This window comes from Rhinopithecus bieti, unplaced genomic scaffold (genome assembly GCF_001698545.2).
Source record: "Rhinopithecus bieti isolate Rb0 unplaced genomic scaffold, ASM169854v2 scaffold_15834, whole genome shotgun sequence".
In the NCBI taxonomy this organism is placed as follows: Eukaryota; Metazoa; Chordata; class Mammalia; order Primates; family Cercopithecidae; genus Rhinopithecus; species Rhinopithecus bieti.
Window position 1 is genome coordinate 3,079,095 of NW_016808980.1, and position 12,028 is coordinate 3,091,122.

Consider the following 12,028-nt stretch of genomic DNA (forward strand, 5'->3'; position numbering starts at 1 on the left):
AATACGGTGTGTAGCCTATGGTTCCTAGGCTAGAAATCCATACAGCACGTGAATGTGCTGAGTACTGTAGGTAATGGTAACACAATGGTAAGTACTTGTCTATCTAAATGTACCTAAACATAGAAAAGGTACTGCAGCCCAGGCATGGTGTCTCGTGCCTGTAATCCCAGCACTTTTGGAGGCTGAGGTGGGTAGATCACTTGAGCCCAGGATTTCAAGACCAGCCTGGGCAGCATGCCAACACCCATCTCTACAAAAAAAAAAAAAATGTCGTGGTACATGCCTGTGGTCCCTTGGGAGCTACTTGGGAGGCTGAGGTGGGAGGATCACCTGAGCCTGGGGAGGTCAAGACTGCAGTGAGGTGAGCTGTGATTGTGCCACTGCACTCCAGCCTGCGTGACAGAGTAAGAACCTATCTCAAAAACAAAACAAAACAAAAGTACAGTAAAAATATGATATAAAAGATAAAAATATGGTACACCTGTTTAGGACACTTACCATGAATGGAGCTTGCAGGATTGGAAGTTGCTCTGGATGAGTCAGTGAGTGAGCAGTGAGTGAATGTGAAGGCTTAGGTCATGACTATGTACTACTGCAGACCTTATAAACACTGTACACTTAGACTACTCGAAATTTATTTAAAAATTCTTTCTTCAGTAGTAAATTAAGTATAGCTTATCGTAACTTTTTAACTTTATACATGTATTAGTTATAAAGATTTTGACTCTTATCAAAGTCTTTTGTAATAACACTCAGCTGAAAACATTGTACAACCGTACAAAAGTATACTTTCTTTATATCCTGATTCTATAAGCCTTTTCTATTTTTTTCCTTTTACTTTTTCAACTTAAAAAAAAAAAAAAAAAAAAACCTAAGACACAAACATGCACATTAGCCTCAGCCTATGCAGGGTCAGGATCATCAAGATATCAGTAGGCAATAGAAATGTTTCAGCTCCATTATTATTATGAGATCACCATTGTAACATGCAGTCTGTTGTTGACCAAAATGCCATTACGCAGCAAATGGCTAGAGTTGTAAAACTTCCAGGTAAGATATTAGAAAATGAAATCCAGCAGTATTTTGGAAGAATAATTCAACATGACCAAGAGGATTTGTTCCAGGAATGCAAGGTGACTTAACATACCAGGGTATATGCTATATGAATTCACTGTGTCAACATATTTAAGTGCAAAACCTAAATACTTGTGGCTAACGATTTTAAGAAGATATTTGATAAAATTCAGCAAGCTACCCTGATAAGTGAAATTGCATCAGTATTTTATATGAACTTATCAAAAGAATTACTATGAAAATATTAAGTCTTCTACTCAAAAACCTTTATTCAACTCCATTGTAAACATTATTCAGTCAAATTATTTAGTCTATTTTTATTATATAAGGTCTGTGTTTCTTCTTTTTTTTTGAGATGGAATTGCGCTCTGTCGCCCAGGCTGGAGTGCAGCGGCGCAATTTTGGCTCACTGCCGCCTCCACCTCTTGGGTTCAAGCGATTTCACTCTAAGTGAAAACTGGAGCAGAAGAAAATGACCTAAGTATATAAAAACCATTATCCAAAGGAGTGGTGTATATTACATTGGAAAATTCTAAAGTTAGAATTAGGAATCACACCAAGGATGCCAGCTGTATCAGCGTTGTTTGGAGGTTCTGGCTAAAGCAACAGGACAAGAAAACAAAATAAGTAGTAAAAATATTCTAAGGGAAGAGATAAAACAATATGAAAATAAAAGACTATATCAGATAATTATAAATCATATTTATCGGAGACCAAGGATTTCTAATAAATACAATTCATTACTGAGAATTTTTCTTTAATATAGACAAATAAACTCTATTTTGGCTTTTCTTGATGTTTGCAACAAATGCAAAAATTCCTATTCACAATTATGATAAAATTATGGAATAATAAAAAAACACAGGGCCGGGCACGGTGGCTCACTCCTGTAATCCCAGCACTTTGGGAGGCCGAGGCAGGCAGATCACTTGAGGCCGGGAGTGCAAGACCAGCCTGGCCAACATGGCGAAACCCCATCTCTAGTAAAAATACACACAAAAAACTTAGCCAGGAATGGTGGCAGGCACCTATAATCCCAGCTACTCAAGAGGCTGAAGTGGGAGAATCGCTTGAACCCAGGGAGCCAAAATTGCGCCACTGCACTCCAGCCTGGGTGACACAGCGAGACTCCATCTCAAAAAAAAGAAACACAGACCTTATATAATAAAAATAGACTACATAATTTGATTGAATAATGTTTACAATAGGAGTTAAATAAAGGTTTTTGGGTAGAAGACGATATTTTCATAGTCATTCTTTTGATAAGTTCATATAAAATACTGATGCAATTTCAATAAAATTCCCAAAAGGTTTTCTTTTTTGGTGGGGGTGGCTTAGGTACTGGATAAAATAACAGTTCCTTTGGAAGAATAAATATCTAAGAATTGCTATGAAAATTTTGGAAAATAATAGCTGGGGAAGCGTTGTAAGTCTAAAAGATTAAGCTTACCTTAATGCTAATATGATCAAATAAGTGACGTTAGCAAGCCAGATCTTCTTCTGGAATCTCAGATCTCTAATCTTCCAGAATAAAGAAGTTCTAGAAGTATATTTGTGAACTTTATCTACATGAGTTAAATTAGGATTTCAGTTTTCAGGAAAATCATATTTAACAAATAGTTCTGGCATAAGCAGACAGTCAAACCTGTTCATCATAACATATAAATATGAGTTCTGGGCATGAGCTGTAATCCCAGCACTCTGGGAGGCTGAGGTGGGCAGATCACTGGAGGCCAGGAGTTTGAGACCAGCATGGCCAACATGGTGAAATCTCATCTCTACTAAAAATACAAAAATTAGCCGGGCATGGTGGCACACGCCTGTGATCCCAGCTACTTGGGAGGCTGAGGCAGGAGAATTGCCTGAGCCTGGGAGGCAGAGTGGGCAGTGAGCTGAGGTCACGCCACTGCACTCCAGGCTGGGCGACAGAGCCAGACTCCATCTCAAAACAAGAAAAGAAAGAAAGAAAGAAAAAAAAAAATTCTGGCTGCAGCAAGGAGCCAACAAAAAACAAACAAGCAAGCAGGAAAAACACTAAAGGGAAAACCAATTTAATCTCAGGGGAAGGATGGATGTTCTTAGAAAATACAGGTGCCACAAATGAAGCTACAGGAGCATCTAACCACAGAAAAAGATAGTCATTTTTATATGGTGACAGCCCCACAAGTAAAGTCAAAACACAATGACAGGAGGGGAAGAAACTCAGCAATGTGTGACTGACGTCGGGTTAGTGTTCCCAACTTCCCAACAACCAAGGAGAAAAAGGAGGGAGTAAGAGTTCTAAGTTCATAGAAGAGAGAAGCACACATGGTCAACCAGCCGATGCAGAGATGTCTCAGAAAACGCAGACCACAACACCAGCTAGGGGAGGGCATAAAGGCCAGATAACCATTTTCACACAGCAGATTGACAAAACTTCCAAAGGTAGTTAGGCCCACATCATGGATGAGACTATCATTGTGAAAATTAATCCATATTTATGTAAGTACAAACTATGCAAGCTCCATGAAACTTACTCTTTTGAATCTACTTGCAGAAAAAAAAAAAAAGAGCAGAATATGAAAGCTTAGTGGGGCAGTTTGTAACGGCAAAACTATTCCTCAAACAACCTTAATAATCATAACAGCAAGATGACGGACTAAAGCCTGGCATGTCTAAAACATTTGTTTAAAACAACTAGGTCTGGTTGTGTTGACCCACAGGACTGTCAATAGATGGAATAATCAAAGCAAGTTGCAGAGAAATGTGCAGAGTATGATATAATTACTGTAGAACTAGGAAAACCTTTTCTATGTTATCTTTTGAGTCTACATATTTTGGTAAGAATACAGAGCACCTAACATTACTTACCTTGGATGGGGTGAGAATATGGAGGGGCTGGAAGTTGTTGGCTTGGTGTTTGTACAACTCTGTGTGTAATTTATTCCAAAGAATAAGTTTTACTATTGTAGTTTGTAAAAAGACAAAACAACCAACAAATCAAATATGCATGTGTGTACATGTCCATGCATGTGTATGTATGTATGTGTATGTATATATAGGGAAGGCAGCTGGTAGGTAGAGATCTAAGGATGCAAAAAGAAATATAGAATATAAAAATATTATGCTTAATTAAACTACAACTTTATAACTGGAGTAGAAAACATATATGCATAAGCATAAAAAAAGAGTGAGAGTGATAGGGGCTGGGCGCGGTGGCTCACACCTGTAATCCCAGCACTTTGGGAGGCCGAGGTGGGCAGATCATGAGGTCAGGAGATCGAGACCATCCTGGCTACGGTGAAACCCTGTCTCTACTAAAAATACAAAAAATTAGCCGGGCATGGTGGTGGGCACCTATAGTCCCAGCTACTCGGGAGGCTGAGGCAGGAAAATGGTGTGAACCCGGGAGGTGGAGCTTGTAGTGAGCCCAGATCGCGCCACCGCACTCCAGACTGGGCGACAGTGCGCGGCTCTGTCTCAAAAAAAAAAAAAAAAAAAAAAAAAGGTTGATGGGAAGTCCATCAAAATGGTTACAGTCTGTATAGTTTGTATCTGGACAGTAAGATTATTAGTAACTTCTATTTTTTTCCTAGTAATATTCTGTTTTTCATATTTTCTATCTTGAATACACATTATAATCAGGAAAAAATCCTTCACAGTTGAAAAAAGTGGGAAAAAAGAAAGATGTAGAAACTAGGACCAGGACAATGGAAGTTTCCCAGCTGAAATTCAAAAGCAGAACAGTTTTCTAAAGGGTTGTAAGCAATGAGTTTAAAGTGACAAAATTATTTAAATCACTAACATTGCATACTGCAAGCCTTTTCTGTTTCCTACCAAAAACCATAGTTAATAACTCACTATTATCATTGATGATAGGAAAATAAAGAAATCATGGCAAATATAATATAGCAAGTCATCAAAATTGTGTTCAAATATTACGGATCAAAGAAAGAAGAATAAAAGTGGTAAAAATGTATCTAAGTATTCTCATAATATTCTAAATATGCTTCTGTCGCAAGAGTAACCTCCCCTTCTCATCAATCCTTGCTGACAGCAGAAATGAGTGGTATTACAACACTGGAGAATGGCTTAAGGTACAAGTATGGGTGATTCTAGCTTGCTCTCTGGCACCACCTACTGATCAAACAACATCTCAACGGAAAACCGCACAATTTGAATTTTCCTCTTCTCAATACAACCTGTGCTCTGGAAAAAATCTAGGTACTCTCTCAGTCCACTCATCTGGGTTCTGCACAGATATTAACATTTCAAAAATGGCATTCTAGAAAATTCTGTCTTGTTAGTAGGAACTTTGATCATTTTTGCATCTAAACAGAAATGCCAGGATTGTCAGTCTGTTTCAAAATGAAAACGACAGTGGGATGGATCACTTTATCACGTTAGGTACTACATCTATTTAATGTGACTGTGGAGGAGGTAAGATGACTGTGTGACGTTTATGAGAGGATTAAAAACCTTTGCTGCTTCAGGTTGTTTTTGACTAATGACTCACACCCCATCATTCCCAAACCCGACCTTGGCTCTAAAGAATCATTAACATTCAGTATATTTTAATTCAGATATCAATTTATTAGGGAATCATTCATTTGCTGCTCATTAGCACTAAATATATATATATTTTTTGAGTCAAGTATCCATGTCACATTATGTAGAAAATGGTCCTTCATGCCAACAGATTTACATGTATAAAACATGAATACCCCCAAACTCTGGGGAGTATTCCAGAATGGGGCAAAAGAGAGGCTGGGAAGTACCATTTACTACACACATTTAATAAGATGGACAAAAACCTTTATCAGAGTTGGAAAATCAAGTTGGAAACAAACACATATATTCACTACTTAATGCATTTAATTCCAACCCCTCACTGGAATCACCTTGGTAACATTTAAGATTCTACAACAGTATGATGTGACGATTCAGAGGTGGTCTCAAAGTTGTTACAGTGTTAAAAAAATTATAGTAAGCAGTATAAAATTACAATTTATTATGGGGCCAGGGGGATTCACAGCCATCCTTAAAAATATTAAGAGCAAACCACGGCCAGGCATGGTGGCTCACACCTGTAATCCCAGCACTTTTGGGAGGCTGAGGTGGGCAGATCACTTTAGGTCAGGAGTTCAACATGATGAAACCCCGTCTCTATCAAATATACAAAAATTAGCCAGTCATGGTGTCGTACACCTGTGGTCCCAGCTACTCGGGAGGCTGAGGCACGAGAATCGCTTGAACCTGGGAGGCTGATGTTGCAGTGAGCCAAGATCGCGCCACTGCACTCCAGCCTGGGAAACAGAGCGAGACTCCGTCTCAAAAACAAAACAAAACAAAGAAAACATGAGGAGCAAACCTTTTAGAGAATTCTACTTATGATTTCTTTTTCTCAATTCCTTTCCCCCACTCCTTTTGTTTTGTAAGCACTAATCTGGTATGGAGTCAGCGGGACAGAGCAAAGCTGGATGGGCTGCCCCTTGAATGATGGAGTAGGTCTGCTTGGGTAGTTCTTGCTGGGAAGAGGAGGAGAAGACCGGCGGCGCAGTGGCGGCCACTGCGATGTTCTGGCCTCCATCGCTCACCACTGTCACTTCTGCTGTCCCCTCCTGAATCAAGGCGTTTAGGCCTTCAAAGTCAGTGCAAGTAATGCCCGAACTGGTAATGAAAGTCTGATTGCCAGAGCCTTCCTGGGGGCCACCTGGGGCCGTGGGGATGAGAGTCTGGTGCAGAGTGGCTCCGTCCGTCTGGTCCTGAGTGGTCAGCAGGACAGCCGGCTGGGTCATTGCGCCCGCCTCGCTCGGACACCGCGAGGACTGAGGGGGGGCGATCAGACTGACCTGGCGCAGGATCTGCAGCCTGCTGTTGGCTGGGAGTTCCTCTGGGTTCTGGGCCACCAAGGCAGGCGGGACGATGTTCACTGCAGCGGCGGCAGCCTGGACGATGGTGTTCGCCTGTGGCACCTGATGCCCGACGATGATTTTGACTCTTCCCTCGCTGAACTGGGGCACTTGGCTGGGCTGGAGGGGTACCTGGAGGTGTCCCACAGTGAGGGGCGTGGCGGGCTGCTTGCTGGGGTCGATCTGAAACTGGAGGACGGTCACGTCCGAGTTCTTACTCTCATTGTACTCACTGTGCTGCCTCTTGTGGCTGCGAAGCGAGTCCTCCCGCATGAAGGAGGCATCGCATATATCGCAGTGGAAAGTCTTCTTGGCATCCAGCTTGGCCACCTGCCGGCTGCTCTGCCTGCCGGTGTCCTTCCTCTCCAGAGCCTCAGTCTTAACCATGTCCGCATGGAACTTCTTCATGTGCTTGCTCAGGTTGCTAGGCTGTTTGGTGTCGAAGCTGCAGTAGTTGCACTTGAAAGGGCGGTCGGTGCAGTGGATGCGCTCGTGGATGCGCAGGGCGGCCTTGCTGGAGCAGGAGTAGCTGCATTCCGAGCACTTCTCAGGATGCTCCGACTGGTGCACGCGGCTGTGCTTCCGGAGGGTGGCTTTGCTGTCACCCAGGAAGTCGCAGTGCGGACACTTGAAGTTATTCCCGCTGTGCTTGATGCGGATGTGCGACTTGAGGTTCCCCTTCATGGTGCAGCGGACATTGCAGAACTCGCACTTGAAAGGCTTCTCCCCTGAGTGCACCCGCATGTGCCTTTTCAAGTCCGAGCTGATTTTGAACTTGGCGCTACAGAGCCAGCACTGGAAGGGGGCGTCCCCTGTCAACACAAGGTGAGTTTCGATAAGAACAGGCAGGCAACAACCACAGCGGATCCCCCCGAAGCACACACCAGAAAATCGCTTATACAAGGTGGGTGGGTGCAGACCTTCTAACTGCAGCTTCTAGCAGCCCCTGGGAGTGGGGGAAGAGGGGCAGGGTTTCTTTTTCTTTCCCTAGACCCAAACCACCACCACCGGCATCAAACCCAGAAGAAAAATGGGAGATCGAAAAGAGCAATTTAATTGTCCCAGATAAAATAAGATTTACAAGTATACTTGTTATATTCTTTAAAACACTCAAACTATCTTTCATACTGTTAATGTGCCCACTCGGCTAGTTAATGGTTCACAGTTGAAGACTTTGGCACAACCCGCTGATTTTGATTGAGTTACATGTTGTAACAGATTCAACAATACATTTTCGAACGGGTCAGCTCCGTGCTGCACTCATTGGAGTATGGTTTTACAATGATTGAAACACCCAGCTTCTATTTCATGCAGATCTTTATTAATAAAGATGTGTTTATTGCACACAATTTATTTATCCCATATTGCCAGCTGCGTTCTTTATTTGTGAAGTTACAAAATCCAGCTGCTTGATTTTTTTAAAAAAAATTCATATTCGCTGAAAGATGAGCAAGGCAAGTGAAACTGCAAACATCTGAATGGATATCATATTCCAAATTTACTTCCTCAATGAATGCCAAGTCCAAATTATCGGAGGCAACGACAATTCAAGCAAATTGGCGACCCCTCATTTCAATATTGTTTAAGTAAGCAAAATAGCAGCTAATATTCTTCAATGGCTTCCGGGATGGCAGGCGCTATGCTGAGCACTCCACAAGCATGGTCTCGCTTGATGCTGGGAAGATGGCCCTGTCGTGGGTACTATTATTAATATTGTTTTTCAACACAGTTACACAGAGAAGGCTGAGACCCAGAGAGACTACATAACTTGTTCTTGGTCACCCAGTAGTGCAAAGCAGGGCTTGGATTCCAATCCAGGCTGACTCCAAATCTGGTATCTTTAGATGCTAGGTAAGTATCTGTACATATAACAGATGTTTGCTTTCTTAGGACATAAACCCACAAGACTGGGATGGTGTTCCAGCTTTTTGACATAGGATCTGCTACTTCACCATGAGCTGCTTAAAGAATGCAAACAAAGATGGCAGGGGGCAATTGAACAAGCTTCTAGAACACTGAGAAGCCTAAACATAAACCTAAAAAAATGCTTTGTATGACTGAATACCACCAAGATCATGCATACTAAACTCTAGAACAAGGAACAGTAAGCTACAGCCTCTGGGCTAGATCCTACCCACAGTCTGTTTCTATTAATAAAGTTTTACTGAAACACAGCCACGCATATTTGTTTACATATGGTTACTTGCCTGCCGTAATGGTAGAGGTGAGTATTTGTGACAGATACTGCATGGCCCACAAAGTCTGAAATATTTACTATCTGGCCCTTTCAGAAAAAGGGCCTTTTGCTGCCTTAGAATGTTGTTCTTAACCTTTTTTATGCCATTACCCCTTTTTTGGCAGTTTAGTGAAGTCCATGGAACCCTTCTTAGATAATATTTTAAATGTACCAAAAAAACTAAAAGAAAAACCAATAGGAATATAAAAGGAACCAATTATATTAAAATAGTTATTAAAGAAAAAAACTGTGATATGCCAATGTGTGTGTTTCATTAATGCGTTCAAGAATCAGACCTAGTGGCAGGTCTAGTAACTACAGTCATTTCTAAATAAAGAGGAGTGTAAAAGATATTTTACTCTATCTGCAGCAATCATTATGAAGAGATTTTTGATTTTCACTGGCGACAACTTTACATGCACTGTTATCAGATTGGTTGCCTGTTTTCATAATTGAAGAACATGTCAAATTTCAATACAGGCTAGTGAAAATGAAGACTTTTTTTTTTTTTTTTTTTTTCCCATCCAAGGACCTCCCTCCCAAATCTACTCATGGATTTCTCAGGGGCAGACGTCTGTAGACTCAAAGTCAGAATCCTTGCTCCAGAATGTTTTACGAGGTTTTCCAGTTACATCCCTGCCAAAATTATAGCGACAGTCGTTTTTCACTTTTTTAGCAATCTGCAGAGGTGAGACCCAGAAAATCCAGAAAAACCAAATCTCACAGCTAAGTTGCAGAGCTTAACAACACTCTTTGGCATGAAAGCAAAGGTTATAAATTCCTTTGTCTTTTTTTTAAATTTAACCATAAACATTACTTTAATGAAGTATACTGGTCAAATAGTCCCACTGGACACTAAGGTCTTCAAACCTAATGACTCTGTTCATTCTTGCCTACTACCTGATTCCCACTGTGTCTGGCACATAGTGAGGTTTAAAGAATGTTGGATGAATAAGCAACATACATTTAAGCTGACAGATCTTCCTTGAGTTTGGGTTGCTACTCAAACAAGTGTTGATGTAGTCTATCAAATCACCGAAAGGGTAAAAACAAATTCCCATTAATTTACAGTTTTACAAGTGCCACAGATTTATAAAAGGGAAAATGAACATTCCACGAAGACCATGCATAAATAGCACACATTTAGATTTTTGAAAAACACACCTTTTCTAGACCAATTTAAAGATGCTGCTATAAATAGTAACTTCAGCCTTATAAATCAGAATGAACCATTTTCATACATGAATTGTTCAGCTTCTCTAACTTAGGCTGGGGGAAATTTCTGAAGCAAATCAGTTGGGCATCGATTATGCCAATGTCTTAACTTGCTGTAGATTACTAAAATGTTCCCACATCTCCCCACCTCCCACCCCTCCTTGTAGCACGGCCTCTGCCATGTATGTCGTTAGGCATGTTCTCCCATGATCCGTGACAAAAGCCTCAACCTTGCCATTGGATTTGGCCAAAGGTATGTTTAGTCACTTGAAACAAATAATGGCTTGAAATGGACTTGTGCACTGGGGCTTGCTTGCTTACACCTCGGTCATGACCATGAGGTCAATCCTGGCCTAACTACTGCCGGTCTCAGGAGAAGACCAAGAGGCACATGGAGCAGAGCTGATTTCCTCAGCCAAGGCCAGTGGACAGCCAGTCCATAACCAGCAGATCCTCAGACTGATAAGAGAGCCCAGCCAAGGTCAGCTGGTTTTGCCCAGCTGATCCTCACACGTGAACAGAAAAAGCATATTGCATCTATTGAGGTTTTGTGGGCTATTACACTGCATCACTGTGACAACAGACAATGGATACAGATACAGGTATCTAGAAAAAGGGTGATGCCATAACAGAGAACCAAAATACAGAGCATTGGTTTTGAGATTGGGTTGCATGTGGAGGCTGGAAAAATGACAATGCACACTACTTAATGGCAAACATTTGGTAAGACTGTCACTCGCGGTAGCTTAGAAGACAGAAAATGTACATAATGAGTTTTGGACTTGAATAAAGAGATAAATTCTAGGCAGAATAGTGAAAGTGTCTTATAAGCTGCATATGATAAAAGACTACAAGAAAGAGACAAACTCAAAAAAAGAACTGGACATTTTCTAAGTAGAATTTAGAAGGAAGATAGAAAGTCAAAGATTTACTGGATATAGTTTCTCATCTCCAGCCAGCTTCTCCAGCCAGCTTTCCCAAGTAAGACAAAAGTCTGGGACAAAGACCATATCTAAGAAACCAGTCTCAGAGTGAAGACCAAATCTGAAATAAGGGGTCTAAATGTAAGACTCTTTATTAAAATCTCCAAAAGGAAATTAAGAATGGTGAGAATGAAGTTGGTGCCAAGTATGTTCTCTCAGCTGGACAAAGGACTCTTAAAACCCACAGAAGGTTAAATGCCAAAAGTACCTATACTTGAGTTTAGAAGAAGAGGCAAGATTCCAAAAGAATTGTGGGTATCACTTTTGGCAAATGGATACATAGGAAACTCACATAGTTTTTAAAGACAGCTCTACCAGCAACACTGTCACCAGCCTTACTAAAACAAAAGGTAAAAGACCTCCAGCTTTTGGCAGACAGGAAGCAAGCTGAGAAAGTTTCTCAAAGGTACATTTTGCAATCTTTTTTAGAAGTAGCTTAGGAAAGTGATGGAAAGAATGCTCCAATGGCAGGGTTAAGAACCAAAGAGCTGAGCCAAGGCCTAATCAAGAAACATTCCCTATCCCCTGAGTAGGGGGAACCTGGGAACATGTGCTCAGAAGAATTTCAGAAATGCTATGGACCAGGGACTGACAAATGCCTCCTGTTTTCTTTTCTTCCTTCCTTCCTT

General features: G+C 41.2%; 1 protein-coding gene across 5 annotated transcripts in view; it reads right to left on the minus strand.

Moving 5' to 3' along the window:
• The window catches only part of ZFP64 (ZFP64 zinc finger protein), a 103,817-nt gene that overhangs the window by 51,823 nt on the left and 39,966 nt on the right, over window positions 1-12,028 (minus strand). For 4 of the 5 annotated variants that reach the window (XM_017888181.1, XM_017888183.1, XM_017888180.1 and 1 more), the window contains one exon: window positions 5,622-7,777. The exons of the other annotated variant lie outside the window; for it this stretch is intronic. In XM_017888181.1, the coding sequence (XP_017743670.1) occupies window positions 6,495-7,777 (1,283 nt within the window). In that variant the 3' untranslated portion in view covers window positions 5,622-6,494. Of the gene's footprint in view, window positions 1-5,621; window positions 7,778-12,028 lie in introns of those variants that run through there. 5 annotated transcript variants of the gene reach the window in all.